The sequence below is a fragment of the Entelurus aequoreus genome, linkage group LG01, assembly GCF_033978785.1.
Source record: "Entelurus aequoreus isolate RoL-2023_Sb linkage group LG01, RoL_Eaeq_v1.1, whole genome shotgun sequence".
NCBI classification, from domain to species: Eukaryota; Metazoa; Chordata; class Actinopteri; order Syngnathiformes; family Syngnathidae; genus Entelurus; species Entelurus aequoreus.
The window spans coordinates 72,810,876-72,836,353 of NC_084731.1; the positions used below are offsets into that span (position 1 = coordinate 72,810,876).

At 44.3% G+C, this 25,478-nt stretch overlaps 1 protein-coding gene across 1 annotated transcript in view; it reads left to right on the forward strand.

Moving 5' to 3' along the window:
• LOC133648460 (uncharacterized) overlaps nucleotides 1-25,478 on the forward strand; it is a 62,447-nt gene that overhangs the window by 8,835 nt on the left and 28,134 nt on the right. Inside the window, exons 11-19 of the mRNA XM_062044610.1 lie at nucleotides 2-472; nucleotides 519-716; nucleotides 829-1,412; nucleotides 10,676-11,155; nucleotides 11,839-12,088; nucleotides 12,164-12,253; nucleotides 14,873-15,001; nucleotides 15,119-15,220; nucleotides 25,060-25,230. Coding sequence (XP_061900594.1) covers nucleotides 2-472; nucleotides 519-716; nucleotides 829-1,412; nucleotides 10,676-11,155; nucleotides 11,839-12,088; nucleotides 12,164-12,253; nucleotides 14,873-15,001; nucleotides 15,119-15,220; nucleotides 25,060-25,230 — 2,475 coding nt within the window. The remainder of the gene's footprint in view (nucleotide 1; nucleotides 473-518; nucleotides 717-828; nucleotides 1,413-10,675; nucleotides 11,156-11,838; nucleotides 12,089-12,163; nucleotides 12,254-14,872; nucleotides 15,002-15,118; nucleotides 15,221-25,059; nucleotides 25,231-25,478) is intronic.

The following is a 25,478-nucleotide window of genomic DNA, read 5'->3' on the forward strand; positions in this document are numbered from 1 at the left end:
GATGCAAGACTGGCTTGATGAGGAAGGAGAGCGCCACCTGCAGGAAGTAGAATCAGTGCAGGACTGTGGAGGAGAAGATGAAGACATCTTCACTGCCTTTCTTCTTCAGGCTCATGTGAGGCCTGCCTTCTTCCTGTCCTCATGGCAGGGACACCTGAAGCCTTGTGCCATACCCAAGTCCTCACCTGTGTCCTCACCTGTGTCCCACCTGTGTCCCCACCTGTGTCCCCACATGTGTCCTCACCTTTGTCCTCACCTGTGTCCCCACCTGTGTCCTCACATGTGTCCCCACCTGTGTCCTCACCTGTGTCCTCACATGTGTCCCCACCTGTGTCCTCACGTGTCCCCACCTGTGTCTTCACCTGTGTCCTCATATGTGTCCCCACCTGTGTCCTCATCTGTGTCCCCACCTGAGTCCTCACCTGTGTCCTCACATGTGTCCCCACCTGTGTCCCCACCTGTGTCCCCACCTGTGTCCTCACCTGTGTCCCCGCCTGTGTCCCCACCTGTGTCCCCAGGACCGAAGGCAGCATGCCATGTCAGTGGTTGAAGAGGCTGAGCGTCTCCTGCAAGAGGGTGTGTCTTACCCAGAAACAAAGACCTTCTGCAGCCTAGTGGCCACCTTCAGGACTCACCTGGACCACTTCCTGAGCAGAGTGGAGAAGTGCGGCAGGGATCTGCAGGTCTTGGCCAATGTGGGCCATTTCTGTCAACAGGTATGGTGAACACCTTGGATTTGTATATGTGGATGTTTTTGGTAGTCCTGCCTTTGACGCCTCACTATCTGCAAAGTCCTGACCAGGGTGACAAGTCCTGATCTTTCCACAGGCTTCAGCACTGGCCCTTCAATGCACTGAGTATCTGAATCGGAACCATTCCAGGACCCCCAAAAGCCAGGACTATGGTCAAAGTCCATCATCTGTCAACCAAAACCCGATGCTCCTGCCCGTCCGGACCAACAAGTTCTCATCAGACTTTGACATGTCCACGCTCCAAGTATTCCGGGACAAGTTCCTCCAATTCAGCTTGGACAAATTTGAGGCGGTGCGAGCCCAAGCCAGTACTCTGCGGGGCTTCAGAGGGATGAGGGTGTGGACCGAGGCACGGCTGAGGTGCCAGGAGGCCCGGCAGCTGCTTGAGGAGAAAATGCAGGGTCCTACAGACCAGGTCTGGAACAGGAAGCCACAATGTAGAAGCTGTTGTGCCAGTCACTATGTGGACCTGGTTCACACAGCACCACCTAGTGGTCTGGTGGTCCAGTCCAGTGCTGGACCACGGCACCTGCACTGGGAGGGGATTGTGGACTCAGGGAATACAAGACCAACCCTGGAAAACTGCGGCACAGCTGAAGCTCACATGGTCGTCCAATCTGGAAAACAAGGCGGCAGATCCAAGGTCACGTCGCAGTCCAGGCAAGTTTAATAACACACATGACTTAATAACCAGTGTTGGGTTAGTTACTGAAAACCAGTAACTAGTTACAGTTACTAGTTACTTTATTTCAAAAGTAACTCAGTTACTAACTCAGTTACTTACACCAAAAAGTAATGCGTTACTGTGAAAAGTAACTATTTAGTAACTTCTTTATTTTTTCTTTTTTTTTAAGGCTCCCATTAATGCCCTTATAGCCTTCATTTCAGTACTGTTATTGCACTGGAGAATAATACAATCTGTTGATCAACATGACATGCATTTGCATCACTGAACTCTGCTAAGCAATGTGGTCTACATACAACACACAAAGACAAAGATATGTTTCAAAGGGCCAATTTATTTTGGGCCAGAACAAATTGACAAAACTATTTTAAATAGCTGCAACATAACATACATAAGTAACAAACAGCATAATAACAACATGACACAACATAGCTGTAAACCTGGCTTCACCCAAGGAAGGCACACATGACATGATTATTTGTCATGTCACTATATACAGCACACATACTGCTATACACACGCCTAACCAGGCCTTGTGAAATAAGATCATGTCTTCAGGAGATCAACACTGTACAGAAGCCCAGAACACTCTATGCATTTCCCCAGTTTTAGTTTAGAGATAAGGAAAGATTGGCCCTGGCCCACTAGGATCCCTCTTTATGTTTGTGAACCTTATAGTCTATACATTTAGAGTGATGTGATAATCAAACACTCCAGAAGTCTAGAATGAAAGAGCATATAAGAGAATTGACAGAGTGTGTACCTTCAGTGCTCAATGATGAGCAGAGGCAGAGTTTGGAGAGTTTTCTTTAGCTCGTTTTCCATGTTTATGTGCTCACTGTCCACTGTGTCCAGGAACTTGGAACATGTTTTCGTGCCATTGGCCATTTGATGCCCGGTATCATGCTAATTAGCTGCCTAAAAGCGTGTGACTCGACTGTAGAAATTGCCTGCATGTCTTCTAGCACATACTCTGCAATGGCTCTATCAATGTTGTCCTGGCTAGCAGTCCCTCCATTAAAATCCTTAGGTGGTGGTGGAGGTGGAGGTGAAGTGGCATCGGAGTTTGTGTCTCTCTTTACTAGCTTCGTGGAAGTGTGTTGCTTTTTTAGCTATTTCAGCAGATTTGAATTGCTGTTTTTGGCAGTAGATAGGATCTTTCATCCAAGACATACTTACATTTAACTAAAATATTATTTTCTTTGTGCTCGACAAAAGAAAAGTAGTGAGAATATCTCCATGTTAAGAAGCTCGACTGCGGCTCCGCATGATGTCTTGTTAGTAAACACAGAAAAGCCCCCCCCCCCCCCCCCACACACACACATACACACAAACGCACACACACACACACACACACACACACACACACACACACACACACACACACACACACACACACACACACACACACACACACAGTGTGCCTCTAGTGACATAGGAAGAATCAGAAGGACGACACCGCAGCTCTCCAATAAAACACACTCAAATCTTCTCAGTTTCTAGCCGATACTATATAAAAAATAACGTAAAATAACGCAGTAACACATCATGTAGTAACAGTAACTGAGTTACTGAATATAAAAAATACCGCGTTAGACTACTAGTTACCGCCGAAAATAACGGTGTTACTTTGTAATGCGTTAGTCCCAACACTGGCTACTAGGGCTGGGTGTCAAGGTGTGGACTATGGCGGGTTTGTTTTTCCGAGATGCAATAAAAGTTGGAGCGGACATGGCGTGAAGTTGAATACATGATTTAATTTTAACAATAAAAAAGGAATAAACAAAAAGCGCTCACAGTGGAGGTAACAACTTGACTATGGAAACAAAAGGCGCGCACAAAGGCGGAAATACAAAACTTGGATATAAACACAAAACTTGCACAAAGGCAGAAACTATGAACAATAAAACAAAAACACTAACCGTGGCATAAATGAACAAAACTTACTTGGCAAAGAACTGTGACATGACATGAAGCAGAGTGCTGAAATAGTGTGAGGTCGCCAGGATGAACAACAGAAACAGACAGATTTAAATAGTGACATGATCAGTGAAAACAGGTGCGTGACTCAAAACGTGAAACAGGTGCGTGACAGGACAGGTGAAAACTAATGAGTTGCTATGGAAACAAACAAACAAGGAAGTGCAACCAGGAACTAAAAGGAGTCCAAAAAACAAACACATGGCCAAAACAAAAACATGAACAGACATGACACTGGGAATCTTTGGGTGTCCCACGATTCAATTCAGAATCGATTCTTGGGGTCACGATTCGATTCAAAATCGATTTTTTTTTTTCAATTCAACACGATTCTCGATTCAAAAACAATTTTTTTTATTTTTTTTAATTTATTTAAAAAAAAAATGAAAACAATACACAACAATACCATAATAATGCAATACAATTTCAAAACCAAACCCAATTTTGGAGTTCTGAACTTGTGATTTCTTGCAGTGTTAAGTGGTAATATTTCACATGTGTCCCAATTGACTTTATACCCTGATAAACAGCCATATTCAGTGATGACATTATTGATATAGTGTACACTATATATTGATATACACTCATGACACCTACAACACACATTACATCATACACTCATTATGTCATACACTCATGACACCTACAACACACATTATGTCATACACTCATTGTCATACATTATGTCATACATTATGTCATACACTCATGACACCTACAACACACATTATGTCATACACTCATTGTCATACATTATGTCATACACTCATTATGTCATACACTCATGACACCTACAACACACATTATGTCATACACTCATGACACCTACAACACACATTATGTCATACACTCATTGTCATACATTGTCATACACTCATTATGTCATACATTATGTCATACACTCATGACACCTACAACACACATTATGTCATACATTATGTCATACATTCATTATGTCATATATTATGTCATAAACTCATGACACCTACAACACACATTGTCATACATTATGTCATACACTCATGACACCTACAACACACATTATGTAATACACTCATGACACCTACAACACACATTATGTCATACAATCAAGACACCTACAACACACATTATGTCATACACTCATGACACCTACAACACACATTATGTCATACACTCATGACACCTACAACACACATTATGTCATACACTCATGACACCTACAACACACATTATGTCATACACTCATGACTAGGGATGATGCTCGAAACCGGTTTTCCCGGTTGTTCGATAAGAAAAGTACAGAGTCCTCTGACTCAAATCCCTTTTTGAGAACCGGTACCCGTTATCAAGACCACTATAGTAAAGAAAAAGAGTTGGTTATTTTTTCGAATCCCTGAGAACGAATCCCCCCACAGGAAATGCCCTGTGGAACGCAATGTTATGCCCATTTGATTGTAGACTCTTACTGACACCTTGTGGCGATATGAAAATACTACGCGTCATTAGTTTGGGCACTTCCGAGGTTGGCGAGTCAGTTCAGTTCATGAGACAATTGAGAAGTAGACAAGTTGTGTTAGCTCCTACAAGCCTTGGAAAAGAGAAGTCTGTAAGTAAACTGTTTAACTTCATATAACTCAATATTAAGGTGGAAAGTGTTTCAATTTGAAAGTAAGATGTCTATTGAAAAGAGATTTTTGTGCACTGTTTCAATGGATGTTTTGAGGACTTAAAATGGCTGCCAGTCGTGTATTTCCACCATCGAAATAGTTTCAACAATCAGAAGTATTTGTTTGATGATAGTACTGTATATTTGTGTAAAGCTAATATTTACATATTGTGTATTACATTTTAGTATGTTAATTGAATCACATAGCTTATACATTTGTCATTGTGTGTATTTCAGTTTAAAAAAAATAAATAATAACAGTCCAGTGCAAGACAAAAGTAAAGATAGAAAAAGACAAAGCAAGATCAACAGCAATAAAGAGCCTAAATGGATTAATCTGCTTTGAAACTTTATTAGACGTCTTGGATTGTTTGTTAGCTGTCTGCCAAGCTGTATAACCTCAACACGTATAGTGAGGGCAGAACAGGCAATATGCAATTATTGCCAGGCTTCGCTCTCATGTAAGGGAAGAAGAATTGTTGATTGATGACTGTGGTGTTCTTAGTGTCATAGTGTGTGTAGTTAGTATGTTCCAATAGCAGCAGAAGTGCACTTTTTGGAGAGCTGTATTATTTTCAGTTTTGTGCCCAATGGACTGATTTTATTTAACACTATGTTATTATTTATACACCTATAGTCATCACAGAGACAGGTTGTTTTTGTGTTACTGTATATATTTGTTTTTCTGAAAAATCCCACTTAATATACTTTGTGTAACAGTCAATATATATATATTAGGGCTGTGAATCTTTGGGTGTCCCACGATTCGATTCAGAATCGAGTCTTGGGGTCACGATTCGATTCAAAATCGATTTTGTTTCAATTCAACACGATTCTCGATTCAAAAACGATTTTTTGTATTATTTAAAAAAAATTTTTTTTTTTTTTTTTTGGAAATTAAAACAATACACAACAATACCATAATAATGCAATACAATTTCAAAACCAAACCCAATTTTGCTGCCGGTGGTGTTAGTGGATGATCCTTTTCCTCTGATAACTGTGGGTGGTGTCTGTCCAAGTGAGCGCGGGGATTTGAAGTTTTCCCAAAATACTTAACTTTAGCGTTGCAAAGTCTGCAAATTGCATGAGTCATGTCTAGCCCTTTCTTGCCATGGTAAAATCCAAAGTGTCTCCAAACGTTTGCTTTCAAAGCCCGCGGAGGCGGTTGTATTTCTTTAGGCTGCTCTGTGTCTTTTTCTTTTACCTGCATTTTAGCGGCAACACAACAACACTACACTGTACACTCCCCTTAGTAATAGCTAGCCACCAGGTAGCAACGCTGCTTATTGCGCAATACCTACGGTAGCCCAGAAGGCACATACACATTGCCGGGAGCGGGGGAAGAAAATTGATTTTTGAAAAATGAGAATTGATACTGAATCATACAACGTGAGAATGGCAATTTGAATTCGAATCGATTTTTTCCCACACCCCTAGCTGACATGCAAGCAGAGTAGTAGATTTTTTAAAAAGCTTTTATAATTGTAAAGGACAATGTTTTATCAACTGATTGCAATAATGTAAATTTGTTTTAACTATTAAATGAACCAAACATATGACTTATTCTATCTTTGTGAAAATATTGGACACAGTGTGTTGTCAAGCTTTTGAGATGCGATGCAAGTGTAAGCCACTGTGACATTTGTTCTTTTTTTATTTTTTTTTATAAATGTCTAATGATAATGTCAATGAGGGATTTTTAATCACTGCTATGTTGAAATTGTAACTAATATTGATACTGTTGTTGATAATATTCATTTTTGTTTCACTACTTTTGGTTTGTTCTGTGTCGTGTTTGTGTCTCCTCTCAATTGCTCTGTTTATTGCAGTTCTGAGAGTTGCTGGGTCGGGTTTGGTTTTGGAATTGGATTGCATTGTTATGGTATTGCTGTGTATTGTTTTGTTGGATTGATTAATTAAAAAAATAAAATAAATAAAAAATAAAATAAAATTATTTTAAAAAATTAAATTAAAAAATCGATTTTTAAAAAATGAGAATCGATTCTGAATCGCGATTTGAATTCGAATCGATTTTTTCCCACACCCCTACTGGCTACTATGGTACATGTTTAGTCTTTTTTATACCTGCATTATCCTTTCCAACCTTACCCTTTCCATCCTTTGTAACTGAGCTACTGTGTGGAACAATTTCCCTTGTGGATCATTAAAGTTTGTACAAGTCTAAGTCTAAGAAGAGTGCAGAAAGGACACTTAGTTTCTTTCACTGAGTCGAGTTCTTGCTGTCTTCGGAGTAGTAACTTTGAAGCCGGACTGGCTTAGCTTTGCTAGCTTAGCAGCTAGCTAGCTGTGAGAGAGAGGCAGTCAGAGAGAGTGTAAGTTTGGTAAGACTACTAAGCTGCAAAACAATGCACTCAGATAGAAGGTAGCACTTAGTGTTGACTAAAAAACTACTAAAAAACAATTGCAAGCACTCAGATGGAAGGTAGCACTTAGCGTTGACTATAAAACAACTACAAAACAATTGGAAGCACTCAGATGGAAGGTAGCACTTAGCGTTGACTACAAAACAATTGGAAGCACTCAGATGGAAGGTAGCACTTAGTGTTGACTACAAAACAACTAGAAACCAATTGGAAGCACTCAGATGGAAGGTAGCACTTAGCGTTGACTACAAAACAACTAGAAAACCATTGGAAGCACTCAGATCGAAGGTAGCACTTAGGGTTGACTACAAAACAACTAGAAAACAATTGGAAGCACTCAGATGGAAGGTAGCACTTAGCGTTGACTACAAAACAACTAGAAAACAATTGGAATCACTCAGATGGAAGGTAGCACTTAGCGTTGACTACAAAACAACTACAAAACAATTGGAATCACTCAGATGGAAGGTAGCACTTAGCGTTGACTACAAAACAACTATGAAACAATTGGAAGCACTCAGATGGAAGGTAGCACCTAGTGTTGACTACAAAACAAGTAGAACACAATTGGAAGCACTCAGATGGAAGGTAGCACTTAGTGTTGACTACAAAACAATTACAAAATAATTGGAAGCAATCAGATGGAAGGCGTCACTTAGTGTTGACTAATAAACAACTACAAAACAATTGGAAGCACTCAGATGGAAGGTAGCACTTAGTAGTTATAGAACTCTTTTGGCAAATATATCCGTAAATTCTGAAATGAAAACTGTGTTCCCCTTTTTCCATCAATATGTGAATTTTGCAACCAGGGGTGGAAGCAAGTTAGACATGGTCGACAGCAATATCAAGCTGGCATTCAAAGCTGCACCCCTCCCCCACCTCAGCTCCTCAGACCATCTCTCTGTGATGCCAATTCCTGCATACAAGCCTCTGCTGATTAGAAAGCAAGCCACAGTGAAGCAGGTGAGGACCTGGCCAGAGGGAGCAATGGAAGCATTACAAGACCGCTTCGGGACATGTTCAAGGCAGCTGCCACCGAAAATCATCACACATGTGTGGAGGAGTATGCAGAGTCTGTGTCCCCATACATTCAGAAGTGCATGGAGGATGTTAGTGTGATCAAGAACACCCCCACACGGGCCAACGAGAAACCCTGGATGAACAGTGAGGTACGTGCAATGCTGAAGGCTCGGAACAACACTTTTAAATCTGGCGACATGGTAGCACTTAAAACAGCCAGAGCTAACCTGAACCGTGCCATTAGGGTTGCAGAGCGTGCTCACAGTCAGAAACTGCAGGACTTCTTTGAGAACCCCACGAACACTAGACGAATATGGCAGGGCATACATGTCATCATGGACTATAAAGCCACCCCCCCCCCCCCCCCCCATCCCTGTGACAACAGCATCAGCTTTCTGAACGACCTCAACAACCACTTCGCGAGGTTTGAGGCACTTAACACCACTCCGACGAGGAAATCCATCCCTCGCCCTGATGAGCAGCTGCTCAACCTGGACACAGCGGATGTCCGGAGAACCCTGAGGAGAGTGAACCCCCGGAAAGCAGCGGGACCTGATGACATTCCTGGCAGGGTGCTTAAGGGATGTGAAGACCATCTGGCTGGTGTTCTCACAGACATTTTCAACACCTCGCTGACCCAGGCTGTGGTACCATCATGTTTTAAGACGGCCACAATTGTCCCAGTACCTAAAAAACCCAGAATCTCCTCTCTCAATGATTATCGCCCCGGGGCACTCACCCCCATAATAATGAAGTGCCTGGAGAGGCTGGTAAAGGAATACATTGTCTCCAGACTTCACCCCACATTTGACGCATACCAGTTTGCTTATCGCCCTGACCGCTCCACAGAAGACGCCATCTCCTCTGCACTCCACCTGAGCTTAGAACATCTGGAAGGAAAGGACACACATGTGCGGATGTCGTTTCTTGACTTCAGCTCGGCGTTCAACACCATCATCCTGCAGCACTTGGTGAGCAAACCTTGGATTCAGTACCCCCCTAATCAACTGGATGCTTGACTTCCTCACAGACAGACCCCAGACAGTGGGCAACAACACCTCCAGTGCCATCTCCCTGAGCACCGGCTCCCCCAAGGGCTGCGTCCTGAGTCCGCTGCTGTTCACACTGATGACCCATGACTGCTGCGCCAGGTCCACTACCAACCCAAATTCTGAAGTATGTGGACGACACAACAGTAGTGGGCCTCATCCGTGACAACAACAACATGGACTACTGGGAGGAGGTGAAACATCTGGTTGACTGGTGCAGAACCAACAACCTGGTCCTGAACGTCGACAAGACCAAGGAGATCATGGTCGACTTCAGGAGGCACAAGTCCAGCCACACTCCACTCTTCATCAACGGCACAGCGGTGGAGATGGTAAGGAGCACCAAGTTCCTGGGGGTGCAGATAACTGACAATATGACCTGGTCCCTACACACCGGAGCTCTTGTAAAAAGAGCTCAGCAGCGCATGCACTTTTTGCGTGGGATGAAAAGAGCACAGCTCCCTCCCCCCATTCTCACCACATTCTACAGAGGCACTATGGAGAGCAACTGCATCTCTGTCTGGACTGGAGCCTGCAGTGCTTCAGACTGGCAGTCTATGCAGAGAATGGTGAGGACGGTGGAAAAGATCATCAGGACTCCTCTTCTTCCTATGCAGGAGATCGCAAAAAGCCGCTGCCTGACCAGGAATTTAGAAAATCTGCAGAGACTCCTCCCACCCCCACCAAGGACTGTTTTCACTGCTGGACTCTAGAAAGAGGTTCCGCAGCCTCTGTAGCAGAACCTCCAGGTTGTGGAACGGCTTCTTCCCTCAGACCATAAGACTCTTGAACGCATCATAATAATACCCTCAATTCCCCCCAAAAAGGGATGAAGTGGCTGGAATATAAAGACAATATAACATACATCCATAAACCTGCAATATATTGATCTGTACAGTAATCTATTTATTTATATCTGCACCTTATTGCTCTTTTATCCTGCACTACCATGAGCTAATGCAACAAAATTGTGTTCTTATCTGTACTGTAAAGTTTACATTTGAATGACAATAAAAAGGAAAAGTCTAAAAATAACTAGAAAACGATTGGAAGCACTCAGATGGAAGGTAGCACTTAGTGTTGACTACAAAGCAGCGTTCAGGACATGACATGTGTGTTGCAAAATAAAAGTTCTTGTTGATGTCAACCAGGTCAGAGAGGAAAGGCGAGCGAGAGAGCAAGCGAAGGCGTGCGAGAACCGAGCGTGACGCCGCCGCTCTCTCTCAGTCTCACATGATGGGCTGCCAGTGGTTCTCATGGGGCCTCGGAACCAAGTCCCAGTCCCAGGTCCAGGTGTCCGACGAGTCTTCCACGCCTCCGCCATCGTGGTCTTGCAGCTCTTGCCACAGTCCGCCATCTTGTGAAACCCTCCAGGAGACTGAGAAGTTTCACATTTCCCCCCAGGGTCCACCATCTTGTTTGACCCTCCAGGAGGCTGAGAAGTTTCACCTCTCCCCCCAGGGTCCACCATCTTGTGGGACCCCCCAGGAGGCTGAGAGGTTTCACATCTCCCCCGAGGAGAGCTTCTGCTCCCAGGGATGTGTGGAAGGGGGCGGGGCTTATCCCTGCAAAGACTCAAGTGGGAGGAGTCAAGGAAGGTTTAGTTTGGAGGAAAACAGCAACAATATTTTGTAAGTTCATATTTCATCTTTTCTTCTAGAATGTTCTCATGTTGTCTTCTTCCTCCAACTTTACTCTCAGCTTGTACACATGTGTTTGTTTTGTACACGTTTTCCGTTTCTTGTACACGTGTGCTTCTAGTTGTACACGTGTACTTCTAGCTGTACACATGTACTTCTAGTTGTACAAATGTTGTGGTATACATGTGCTTGAGCTTCTTTTTCTTCTTCTTCTTCTTCTTCTTCTTCTTCTTCTTCTTCTTCTTATTATTATTATTATTATTATTATTTTTCGCCATCATCTTCTTCTTTTTCTTCTTCTTCTTCTTCTTCTTCTTCTTCTTCTTCTTCTTCTTCTTCTTCTTCTTCTTCTTCTTCTTCTTCTTCTTCTCCTTCTTCTTCTTCTCCTCCATCTTCTTCTTCTCCTCTTCTTCTTCTTCTTCTCCATCTTCTTCTTCTTATTGTTGTTGTTCTTCTTCTTCTCCATCTTCTTCTTCTTCTTCTTCTTTTTCTTCTTCTTCTTCTCCATCTTCTTCTTCTTCTTCTTATTCGCCATCTTCTTCTTCTTCTCCTCCTTCTTCTTCTTCTTCTTCTTCTTCTTCTTCTTCTTCTTCTTCTTCTTCTTCTTCTTCTTCTTCTTCTTCTTCTTCTTTTTTTTCTCCTCCTCCTCTTCCTCCTACTTCCTGACTGAGCAGGAGGCGTGGCCGAGTGCTGAAGGAGCTTCTGTGCACGGAGCGTGAGTATGTGCGTTCCTTGGACTACGTGCTGACTCACTACCTGCCCCTGCTGGACAGGCCCCAAGTCCCCCAGGACCTCAGGGGCCAGCGAGGCGTGGTCTTCGGGAACCTGCAGAAGCTCCACCACTTCCACGCCCGCCACTTCCTGCCCGAGCTGGAGGCCTGCCAGGGCCAGGCGGCCATGGTGGCCAGATGTTTCCTGCGACACGTGAGTCTTCTGCATGGTCACCTCCTTCCTAAACATCTCAGAGTGCAAGAACACAAGCGCTTTGTCTCTCCACAGAGGGAGAGTTTTCATCTCTACGCTCTCTACAGCAGGAACAAACCCCGCTCGGATGCCCTCATCCTCCGTGCAGGCCAGGACATCTTCAAGGTCTCCTTGACTCCCTCAAAAACATATTCTTCTTCTTCTTCTGTCTCCTTGACTCCCTCAAAAACATCTCCTCTTTCTTCTTTTGTCTCCTTGACTCTTTCAAAAACATCTCCTCTTTCTTCTTCTGTCTCCTTGACTCTATCAAAAACATCTCCTCTTTCTTCTTCTGTCTCCTTGACTCCCTCAAAAACATCTCCTTCTTCTTTTGTATGTGTAAAATGGCATCATCAATAAATAAACGTGTAAAATGACATCATCAATAAATAAGCGTGTAAAAGGACATCATCAATAAATACAAAAACTTGTAAAAGGACATCATCAATAAATAAACATGTTAAATGACATCATCAATAAATAAACGTTTAAAATGACATTATCAATAAATAAATGTGTAAAATGAACTCATCAATAAATAAATGTGTAAAATGACATCATCAATTAAAAAATCTGCAAAATGACATCATCAAAGTATAAATGTGTAAAGTGAAATCAATAAATGTGTATAATGACATCATCCAAAAAAACGTGTAAAATGACATCATGAATAAGTAAATGTGTAAAATGAAATCATCAATAAATAAACATGTACAATGACATCATCAATAAATAAATAAATAAATGTGTAAAATGAACTCATCAATAAATAAATGTGTAAAAGGACATCATCAATAAATAAACATGTAAAATGACATCATCATCCATCTTCTTCCGCTTATCCGAGGTCGGGTTGTGGGGGCAGCAGCCTAAGCAGGGAAGCCCAGACTTCCCTCTCCCCAGCCACTTCGTCCAGCTCCTCCCGGGGGATCCCGAGGCGTTCCCAGGCCAGCCGGGAGACATAGTCTTCCCAACGTGTCCTGGGTCTTCCCCGTGGCCTCCGACCGGTCGGACGTGCCCGAACACCTCCCTAGGGAGGTGTTCGGGTGGTATCCTGACCAAATGCCCGAACCACCTCATATGGCTCCTCTCGATGTGGAGGAGCAGCGGCTTTACTTTGAGCTCCTCCCGGATGACAGAGCTTCTCATCCTATCTCTAAGGGAGAGCCCCGCCACCCGGTGGAGGAAGCTCATTTCGGCTGCTTGTACCCGTGATCTTGTCCTTTCGCTCATAACCCAAAGCTCATGACCATAGGTGAGGATGGGAACGTAGATCGACCGGTAAATTGAAGCTTTGCCTTCCGGCTCAGCTCCTTCTTCACCACAACGGATCGATACAGCGTCCGCATTACTGAAGACGCCGCACCGATCCGCTTGTCGATCTCACGATCCACTCTTCCCTCACTCGTGAACAAGACTCCAAGGTACTTGAACTCCTCCAATTGGGGCAAGATCTCCTCCCCAAACCCGGATATTGGCACTCCACCCTTTTCCGGGCGAGAACCACGGACTCGGACTTGGAGGTGCTGATTCTCATCCCAGTCGCTTCACACTCGTCTGCGAATCGATCCAGTGAGAGCTGAAGATCCCGGCCAGATGAAGCCATCAGGACCACATCATCTGCAAAAAGCAGAGACCTAATCCTGCAGCCACCAAACCAGATACCCTCAACGCCCTGACTGCGCCTAGAAATTCTGTCCATAAAAGTTATGAACAGAATCGGTGACAAAGGGCAGCCTTGGCGGAGTCCAATCCTAACTGGAAATGGGTCCGACTTACTGCAATGCGGACCAAGCTCTGACACTGATCATACAGGGAGCGGACCGCCACAATCAGACAGTCCGATACCCCATACTCTTTGAGCACTCCCCACAGGACTTCCCGGGGTACACGGTCGAATGCCTTCTCCAAGTCCACAAAGCACATGTAGACTGGTTGGGCAAACTCCCATGCACCCTCAAGGACCCTGCCGAGAGTATAGAGCTGGTCCACAGTTCCATGACCAGGACGAAAACCACACTGTTCCTCCTGAATCCGAGGTTCGACTATCTGGCGTAGCCTTCTCTCCAGTACACCTGAATAGACCTTACCGGGAAGGCTGAGGAGTGTGATCCCAAAATAGTTGGAACACACCCTCTGGTTCCCCTTTTTAAAGAGAGGAACCAGCACCCCGGTCTGCCAATCCAGAGGTACCGCCCTCGATGTCCATGCGATGTTGCAGAGTCTTGTCAACCAAGACAGCCCCACAGCATCCAGAGCCTTAAATGACTCCGGGAGGGTCTCATCCACCCCGGGGCCTTGCCACAGAGGAGCTTTTTAACTACCTCGGCAACCTCAGCCCCAGAAATAGGAGAGCCCACCACAGAATTCCCCAGGCACTGCTTCCTCATAGGAAGACGTGTAGGTAGGATTGAGGAGGTCTTCGAAGTATTCCCTCTACCGATCCACAACATCCGCAGTCGAGGTCAGCAGAACACCATCCCCGCCATAAATGGTGTTAACATTGCACTGCTTCTCCTTCCTGAGGCGGCGGATGGTGGTCCAGAATCGACTCGAAGCCATCTGGAAGTCGTTTTCCATGGCTTCCCCGAACTCCTCCCATGTCCGAGTTTTTGCTTCAGCGACCGCTGAAGCCGCACACCGCTTAGCCTGTCGGTACTTGCCTGCTGTAAATAAATAAATGTGTAAAATGACATCATCAATAAACAAACAAGGTGCAAATATAGTTGTTGTTGTTGTTGTCAGAAGAAGCAGCAGGATCTGGGAGACATGATGGACTTGTCTTCTTACCTGCTGAGACCGGTCCAGAGGATCAGCAAGTACAGTCTGCTCCTGCAGGACCTGCTGGCTCTCACACAGCAGATGACCCAACATGCCCTGGGGCCACACATTACCCATCATGCCCTGGGGCCCCACATTACCCATGATGACCTGGGGCCACACATTACCCATGATGCCCTGGTGCCACACATTACTGACCTGAGCGACGAGGAGAAAGAGCGAGCCGACATCCAGGCCGCCGCCCACCTGGTGGTCTTTCAGATGCGTCACGCCAACGACCTGCTGACCATGGACGCAATCCAGGACTGTGAAGTAAGAAGACCATTGACACGCTTCTTAAATTACAGCAGGGCGGGAAAACTGTTCTTTGGAATATAGCAGGGGGGAGGGCAGACTGTTCCTTGGATTACAGTGGGGGAGGGGGGGATGTTCCTTAGATTACAGTGGGGGGGAACTGTTCCTTAGATTATAGTGGAGGGAAAACTGTTCCTTGCATTACAGCAGAGGGGGAAACTGTTCCTTGGATTACAGCAGGGGGAAACTGTTCCTTGGATTACAGCAGGAGGAAACTGTTCCTTAGATTACATTGGGGGGAACTGTTCCTTATATTACAGCAGGCGGGGCAAACTGTTTCTTAGATTACAGTAGAGGGAAAACTGTTCCTTGCATCACAGCAGAGGGGGAAACTGTTCCTTGGATTACAGCAGGGGGGAAACTGTTCCTTGGATTACAGCAGGGGGTAAAATGTTCCTTAGATTACATTGGGGGGAACTGTTCCTTATATTACAGCAGGCGGGGCAAACTGTTCCTTAGATTACAGTGGAGGGAAAACTGTTCCTTGCATTACAGCAGAGGGGGAAACTGTTCCTTGGATTACAGCAGGGGGGAACTGTTCCTTGGATTACAGCAGGGGGGGAAATTGTTCTTTAGATTACATTAGGGGGGCACCATTCCTTATATTACAAAAGGCGGTGCAAACTGTTCCTTAGATTACAGTGGAGGGGAAACTGTTCCTTGCATTACAGCAGAGGGGGAAACTGTTCCTTGGATTACAGCAGGGGGAACTGTTCCTTGGATTACAGCAGGGGGAAAATTGTTCTTTAGATTACGGTAGGGGGCACCATTCCTTATATTACAAAAGGCGGTGCAAACTGTTCCTTAGATTACAGTGGAGGGGAAACTGTTCCTTGCATTACAGCAGAGGGGGGAACTGTTCCTTGGATTACAGCAGGGGGAAACTGTTCCTTGGATTACAGCAGGGGGAAACTGTTCCTTAGATTACATTGGGGGGTAAACTGTTCCTTATATTACAGCAGGTGGGGCAAACTGTTCCTTAGATTACAGTGGAGGGAAAACTAGTCCTTGCATTACACCAGAGGGGGAAACTGTTCCTTGGATTACAGCAGGGGGGAACTGTTCCTTGGATTACAGCAGGGGGAAAATTGTTCTTTAGATTACGGTAGGGGGGCACCATTCCTTATATTACAAAAGGCGGTGCAAACTGTTCCTTAGATTACAGTGGAGGGGAAACTGTTCCTTGCATTACAGCAGAGGGGGAAACTGTTCCTTGGATTACAGCAGGGGGGAACTGTTCCTTGGATTACAGCAGGGTGAAAATTGTTCTTTGGATTACAGTAGGGGGGCACCATTCCTTATATTACAGCAGGCGGTGCAAACTGTTCCTTATATTACAGTAGAGGGGAAACTGTTCCTTGCATTACAGCAGGGGGAACAGTTCCTTGGATTACAGCAGGGTGAAACTGTTCCTTAGATTACATTGGGGGGTAAACTGTTCCTTATATTACAGCAGGTGGGGCAAACTGTTCCTTAGATTACAGTGGAGGGAAAACTAGTCCTTGCATTACAGCAGAGGGGGAAACGGTTCCTTGGATTATAGTAGGGGGGAAACTGTTCCTTGGATTACAGCAGGGGGAAAACTGTTCCTTAGATTACAGTGGGGGGGAAACTGTTCCTTAGATTACAGTGGGGGGGAACTGTTCCTTATATTACAGCAGACGGGGCAAACTGTTCCTTAGATTACAGTAGAGGGGAAACTGTTCCTTGGATTACAGCAGGGGGGAACTGTTCCTTGGATTACAGCAGGGGGGAAACTGTTCCTTAGATTACATTGGGGGGAAACTGTTCCTTATGTTACAGCAAGCGGGGCAAACTGTTCCTTAGATTACAGTGGAGGGGAAACTGTTCCTTGCATTACAGCAGAGGGGGAAACTGTTCCTTAGATTACAGCAGGGGGGAACTGTTCCTTGGATTACAGCAGGGGGGAAATTGTTCTTCAGATTATGGTAGGGGGGCACCATTCCTTATATTACAAAAGGCGGTGCAAACTGTTCCTTAGATTACAGTGGAGGGGAAACTGTTCCTTGCATTACAGCAGAGGGGAAAACTGTTCCTTGGATTACAGCAGGGGGAAACTGTTCCTTGGATTACAGCAGGGGGAAACTGTTCCTTAGATTACATTGGGGGGTAAACTGTTCCTTATATTACAGCAGGTGGGGCAAACTGTTCCTTAGATTACAGTGGAGGGAAAACTAGTCCTTGCATTACAGCAGAGGGGGAAACGGTTCCTTGGAATACAGTAGGGGGGAAACTGTTCCTTGGATTACAGCAGGGGGAAAACTGTTCCTTAGATTACAGTGGGGGGGGGGGACTGTTCCTTATATTACAGCAGGTGGGGCAAACTGTTCCTTAGATTACAGTGGAGGGAAAACTAGTCCTTGCATTACACCAGAGGGGGAAACGGTTCCTTGGATTACAGTAGGGGGGAAACTGTTCCTTGGATTACAGTAGGGGGAAAACTGTTCCTTAGATTACAGTGGGGGGGAAACTGTTCCTTAGATTACAGTGGGGGGGGGGGACTGTTCCTTATATTACAGCAGACGGGGCAAACTGTTCCTTAGATTACAGTAGAGGGAAAACTGTTCCTTGTATTACAGCAGGGGGAACTGTTCCTTGGATTACAGCAGGGGGGAAACTGTTCCTTAGATTACATTGGGGGGAAACTGTTCCTTATGTTACAGCAAGCGGGGCAAACTGTTCCTTAGATTACAGTGGAGGGAAAACTGTTCCTTGCATTTCAGCAGAGGGGGAAACTGTTCCTTGGATTACAGCAGGGGGGAACTGTTCCTTGGATTACAGCAGGGGGGAAATTGTTCTTCAGATTATGGTAGGGGGGCACCATTCCTTATATTACAAAAGGCGGTGCAAACTGTTCCTTAGATTACAGTGGAGGGGAAACTGTTCCTTGCATTACAGCAGAGGGGAAAACTGTTCCTTGGATTACAGCAGGGGGAAACTGTTCCTTGGATTACAGCAGGGGGAAACTGTTCCTTAGATTACATTGGGGGGTAAACTGTTCCTTATATTACAGCAGGTGGGGCAAACTGTTCCTTAGATTACAGTGGAGGGAAAACTAGTCCTTGCATTACAGCAGAGGGGGAAACGGTTCCTTGGAATACAGTAGGGGGGGAACTGTTCCTTGGATTACAGCAGGGGGAAAACTGTTCCTTAGATTACAGTGGGGGGGGACTGTTCCTTATATTACAGCAGGTGGGGCAAACTGTTCCTTAGATTACAGTGGAGGGAAAACTAGTCCTTGCATTACACCAGAGGGGGAAACGGTTCCTTGGATTACAGTAGGGGGGAAACTGTTCCTTGGATTACAGTAGGGGGAAAACTGTTCCTTAGATTACAGTGGGGGGGAAACTGTTCCTTAGATTACAGTGGGGGGGGGGAACTGTTCCTTATATTACAGCAGACGGGGCAAACTGTTCCTTAGATTACAGTAGAGGGAAAACTGTTCCTTGTATTACAGCAGGGGGAACTGTTCCTTGGATTACAGCAGGGGGGAAACTGTTCCTTAGATTACATTGGGGGGAAACTGTTCCTTATGTTACAGCAAGCGGGGCAAACTGTTCCTTAGATTACAGTGGAGGGAAAACTGTTCCTTGCATTTCAGCAGAGGGGGAAACTGTTCCTTGGATTACAGCAGGGGGGAACTGTTCCTTGGATTACAGCAGGGGGGAAATTGTTCTTTAGATTACGGTAGGGGGGCACCATTCCTTATATTACAAAAGGCGGTGCAAACTGTTCCTTAGATTACAGTGGAGGGGAAACTGTTCCTTGCATTACAGCAGAGGGGAAAACTGTTCCTTGGATTACAGCAGGGGGAAACTGTTCCTTGGATTACAGCAAGGGGAAACTGTTCCTTAGATTACATTGGGGGGTAAACTGTTCCTTATATTACAGCAGGTGGGGAAAACTGTTCCTTAGATTACAGTGGAGGGAAAACGGTTCCTTGGAATACAGTAGGGGGGAAACTGTTCCTTGGATTACAGCAGGGGAAAAACTGTTCCTTAGATTACAGTGGGGGGGGAACTGTTCCTTAGATTACAGTGGGGGGGAAACTGTTCCTTATATTACAGCAGACGGGGCAAACTGTTCCTTAGATTACAGTAGAGGGAAAACTGTTCCTTGGATTACAGCAGGGGGAACTGTTCCTTGGATTACAGCAGGGGGGAAACTGTTCCTTAGATTGCATTGGGGGGAAACTGTTCCTTATGTTACAGCAAGCGGGGCAAACTGTTCCTTGGATTACAGTGGAGGGAAAACTGTTCCTTGCATTACAGCAGAGGGGGAAACTGTTCCTTGGATTACAGCAGGGGGGAAACTGTTCCTTAGATTACATTGGGGGGAAACTGTTCCTTGTATTACAGCAGGCTGGGCAAACTGTTCCTTAGATTACAGTGGAGGGAAAACTGTTCCTTGCATTACAGCAGAGGGGGAAACTGTTCCTTGGATTACAGCAGGGGGGAACTGTTCCTTGGATTACAGCAGGGGGAAAATTGTTCTTTAGATTACGGTAGGGGGGCACCATTCCTTATATTACAAAAGGCGGTGCAAACTGTTCCTTAGATTACAGTGGAGGGGAAACTGTTCCTTGCATTACAGCAGAGGGGGAAACTGTTCCTTGGATTACAGCAGGGGGGAACTGTTCCTTGGATTACAGCAGGGGGAAAATTGTTCTTTGGATTACAGTAGGGGGGCACCATTCCTTATATTACAAAAAGTGGTGCAAACTGTTCCTTATATTACAGTGGAGGGAAAATTGTTCCTTGCATTACAGCAGAGAGGGAAACTGTTCCTTGGATTACAGCAGGGGGGAAATCTTCCTTGGATTACAGCAGGGGGGAAACTGTTCCTTAGATTACAGTGGGGGGGAACTGTTCCTTAGATTACAGCAGGCGGGGCAATCTGTTCCTTAGATTACAGTGGAGGGAAAACTGTTCCTTGCATTACAGCAGAGGGGGAAACTGTTCCTTGGATTACAGCAGGGGGGAACTGTTCATTGGATTACAGCAGGGGGAAAAAATTTCTTTAGATTACGGTAGGGGGCACTGTTCCTTATATTACAGTGGAGGGGAAACTGTTCCTTGCATTACAGCAGAGGGGAAAACTGTTTCTTGCATTACAGCAGGGGGGAACTGTTCCTTGGATTACAGCAGGGGGAAACTGTTCCTTAGATTACATTTGGGGTAAACTGTTCCTTATATTACAGCAGAGGGGGAAACTGTTCCTTGGATTACAGCAGGGGGGAACTGTTCCTTGGATTACAGCAGGGGGAAAATTGTTCTTTGGATTACAGTAGGGGGGCACCATTCCTTATATTACAAAAAGTGGTGCAAACTGTTCCTTATATTACAGTGGAGGGAAAATTGTTCCTTGCATTACAGCAGAGAGGGAAACTGTTCCTTGGATTACAGCAGGGGGGAAATCTTCCTTGGATTACAGCAGGGGGGAAACTGTTCCTTAGATTACAGTGGAGGGGAAACGGTTCCTTGCATTACAGCAGAGGGGGAAACTGTTCCTTGGATTACAGCAGGGGGGAAACTGTTCCTTGGACTACAGCAGGGGGGAAACTGTTTCTTAGATTACAGTGGGGGGCAAACTGTTCCTTAGATTACAGTGGAGGGGAAAACTGTTCCTTGGATTACAGCAGGGGGGAACTGTTCCTTGAATTACAGCAGGGGGAAAACTGTTCCTTAGATTACATTGGGGGAAACTGTTCCTTATATTACAGCAGGTAGGGCAAACTGTTCCTTAGATTACAGTGGAGGGAAAACTGTTCCTTGCATTACAGCAGAGGGGGAAACTGTTCCTTGAATTACAGCAGGGGGGGAACTGTTTCTTAGATTACATTGGGGGGAAACTGTTCCTTGGATTACAGCAGGCGGGGCAAACTGTTCCTTAGATTAAAGTGGAGGGAAACTGTTCCTTGCATTACAGCAGAGGGGGAAACTGTTCCTTGGATTACAGCAGGGGGAAACTGTTCCTTGGATTACAGCAGCGGGAAAACTGTTTCTTAGATTACATTGGGAGGAAACTGTTCCTTGGATTACAGCAGGCGGGGAAAACTGTTCCTTGGATTACAGTGGAGGGAAAACTGTTCCTTGCATTACAGCAGAGGGGGAAACTGTTCTTTGGATTACAGCAGGGGGGAAACTGTTCCTTAGAATAAAGGAGGGAGGCACACTGTTCCTTAGATTACATCATGGGGAAAACTGTTCCTTAGATTACATGGGGGGCAAACTGTTTCTTGGATTATAGCAGGGCAACAAACTGTTCCTTGGATTACAGCAGGGGGAAACTGTTCCTTAGAATAAAGGAGGGAGGCACACTGTTCCTTAGATTACAGCAGGGGGAAAACTGTTCCTTAGATTACAGGGGGGCAAATTGTTTCTTGGATTATAGCAGGGCAACAAACTGTTCCTTGGATTACAGCAGAGGGGGAAACTGTTCCTTGGATAACAGCGGGGGAGGGAAACTGTTACCTGGATTACAGCGGGGGGCATACTGTTCCTTGGAATACAGCGGAGGGGACTGTTCCTTGGATTACAGCAGGGGCAAACTTTTTCTTAGATTACAGTTGAGGGGAAACTGTTCCTTAGATTACAGCAAGGGGGATTGTTCCTTAGATTACAGTGTGTGGGGGGGGGGGACTGTTCCTTACATTAAAGCAGGGGGGAACGGTTTCTTAGATTACAGTGGGGGGGGGGACTGTTCTTTAGGGTCAATTTCCTTGGATTACAGAGGGGGAAAACTGTTCCGTAGATTACAGTGGGGTGGAACTGTTCTTTAGATTACAGCAGGGGGGAATTTGTTCCTTACATTACAGTGGAGGAGAAACTGTTCCTTAGAATACAGCAGGGAAGGGGGGATTGTTCCTTGAAATACAGTGAGGGGGGGCAGTTACTTACATTAATGCAGGGGGGCAAACTAATCCTTAGATTACATCATGGGGTAAACTGTTCCTTAGATTACAGTGGGGGGAAACTGTTCCTTAGATTATAGCAAGGGGGTCAAACTATTCCTTAGGTTATAGCAGGGGGAACTGTTCCTTGGATTACAGCAGGGGGGAAACTGTTTATTTTTTCTTTTTTTTTCATTTATTTATTTATTTCAGGCAATGACATAAAAAAAGTACAAAGTTTACAACACATAATAATATAAATTAATATAGTGCAAAAGGTCATGTATAGTATGTAATGCATGATTGTCCAGTTTTGTCTGAAAGGGAGTGGGAAGAAGATCATTTATTTAATCCCACCCCCAGTTCTCCATTCAGTGATTATTCACATGAGTTTCACTCTTACTTTGTTCAAGGATTATAATACAGATGCTGTATCATAGTGGCATTACCACAGGTAACAATAATTATTACACTGTAACAATAATTTGTATCAACAATGTAGGAATAATGAATATACCAACAATGGTAATAGACAACATAGCAATAATGGTAAGGAAACATTGAGCACATGTTAACACTTTGAGTACAGCAGCAGGTCAAATTAAAGACCCTCATCTCTATATTTGAACCAGACCTTGTATAATAGTTTAAATCGATTAATAGTTTGGCATTGCTTGTGTTGTAAATCCAGTTTGTTGCATAGTTTTACTCCGCTTACAGACACACAAAAACGTTCCTGTTCCTTAGATTACAGCAGGGGGGAACAGTTCCTTAGATTACAGTGGGGGAAAACTGTTCCTTAGATTACAGTGAGGGGCAGAGGGACTTTTTAGCAGGGGGGAACTGTTCCTTAGATTACAGGAGGGGGAAGACTGTTCCTTAGATTACAGCAGGGGGGTCAAACTGTTCCTTAGATTACAGTGGGGGGGGCTGTTCCTTGGATTACAGTGTGGGGAAGGGGGAACTGTTCCTTGGATTAGAGCAGGGAGGCAATCTGGTATTTAGATTACAGTGGGGGCCAAACTTGCTTTGACTACAGTGGGGGCAGGGGGACTTTTCAGCAGAGGGGGCGCGGGGGGGGGGGGTTGTTCCTTAGCAGGGGGGTCAAATTGTTCCTTAGATTACAGTGGGGGGGGGACTGTTCCTTAGATTACAGTGTGGGGAAGGGGGGAACTGTTCCTTGGATTAGAGCAGGGAGGCAATCTAGTATTTAGATTACAGTGGAGGCAAAATTTGCTTTGACTACAGCAGGGGGGGGGGGACTGTTCCTTGGATTACAGCAGGGGGGACTGTTCTTTAGATCATAGCAGGCGGAAGACTGTTCCTTGGATTACAGTGGGGGGCCAAATTTCCTTATAATACATTGGGGGTCAGAGGACTTTTCAGCGGGGGGGGGGGACTGTTCCTTAGATTACAGTGGGGGGGGGAACTGTTCCTTGGATAACAGCAGCGGGGGAACAGCTATTTAGATTATAGTGGAGGCCAAACTTCCTTAGTTTACAATGGGGGCAGGGGGACTTTTCAGCAGGGGGGAGAAACTGTTCCTTAGTTTACAGGGGGAGGGGGTGGACTGTTCCTAGTATTAAAGTAGGGGAGGCGGGGTAAACTCTTCCTTAGATTACAGTTGGGGCCAAATTGGGTGGGTGGGGTGGGGGTGTCAGGGGGACTTTTCTTTAGATTACAGTGGGGGGGGCACTTTTCCTTTTATTACAGTGAAGGGGGGGGACTGTTCCTTAGATTACAGTGGGGGGTTTGGGGGGTGGACACTTGTCCATGTATTATAGTGAAGGGGGGACTGTTCCTTAGATTACAGGGGGGTGGGAAACTGTTTCTCAGAATACAGTTGGGGACAAATGTCCTTAGATTACAGTGGGGGACAGGGGGACTTTTCAGCACAGGTGGGGGGAAACTGTTCCCTGGATTACAGTTGGATACTTTTACTTTGAATTAGTGACATTTAAATATGTCAATAATTCATAACAACATTTAAATATATCAATAATACATAACATTGAAATATGTAAATAATTCATTAAAACATTTAAATATGTCAATAATTCATAACAACATTTAAATATGTCAATAATTCATAACAACCTTTAAATATGTCAATAATTAATAACAACATTTAAATATGTTAATACTTCATAACAACATTTAAATATGTCAGTACTTCATAACAACATTAAATATGTCAATAATTCATAAAAACATTTAAATTGGTCAATAATTCATAACAACACTTAAATATGTCAATAATTTATTAAATTTAAATATGTCAATAAATCATAACAACATTTATTATGTCCATAATTACTAATACAACTTACATATGTCAATAATTAATACAAACATTTAAATATGTCAACAATTCATTAAAACATTTAAATATGTCAATAATTCATAACAACATTTAAATATGTCAATAATTCATAACAATATTTAAATATGTCAATAATACATAACAACATTTAAATATGTCAATAATACATAACAACATTTAAATATGTCAATACTTCATAACAACATTTAAATATGTCAATAAAACATAACAACATTTAAATATGTCAATAATTCATAACAGCATTTAAATATGTCAATAATTTATTCAATTTAAATATGTCAATAATTCATAACAACATTTAAATATGGCAATGATTCATAACAACACTTAAATATGTCAATAATTTATCAAATTTGAATATGTCAATATATTTGATTGATTAATATTTGTAAACAATACCAGTTAGCAACTTTGTCTTGTTACTTTTCATCTTCTTGCACTTTTATTTCATGTTTGTTTGGAATGTTTGTGGTTGAAATTGGTTGAGGTGGCACTTTGGACTGTCCAGGTTCACATGAAGTCTGGTCATGTTCCCCGCAGGTGGACCTGATGGAGCAAGGTGAGCTCCTTCGCCAGGACCACTTCAGCATTTTCTTCCGCAAGAAGAAACTCCTGCGCCACGTCTTCCTCTTCCAGCATCTCATGGTCTTCACCAAGACCAAAAAGACCCCCCAGGGAGACCAGGTCTACGTCTACAAACAATCTTTAAAGGTTTGCACCCCTCACTGTCAACTTGATCCACCCTTAAAGTCCCGCTTATGACCAAACGCTGTCCATGCGGGCGAGCTCCTCGGGTCTAAAAAGGTCCTTTGGAAGTCCAACTCCTCCATTCCCGGGTCTTAAAAGGTCCTTCTTAAGTCCAACTCTTCCAGTCTTGGGTCTAAAAAGGTCCTTCGGAAGTCCAACTCCTCCAGTCCCAGGTCTAAAAAGGTCCTTCTTAAGTCCAACTCCTCCAGTTC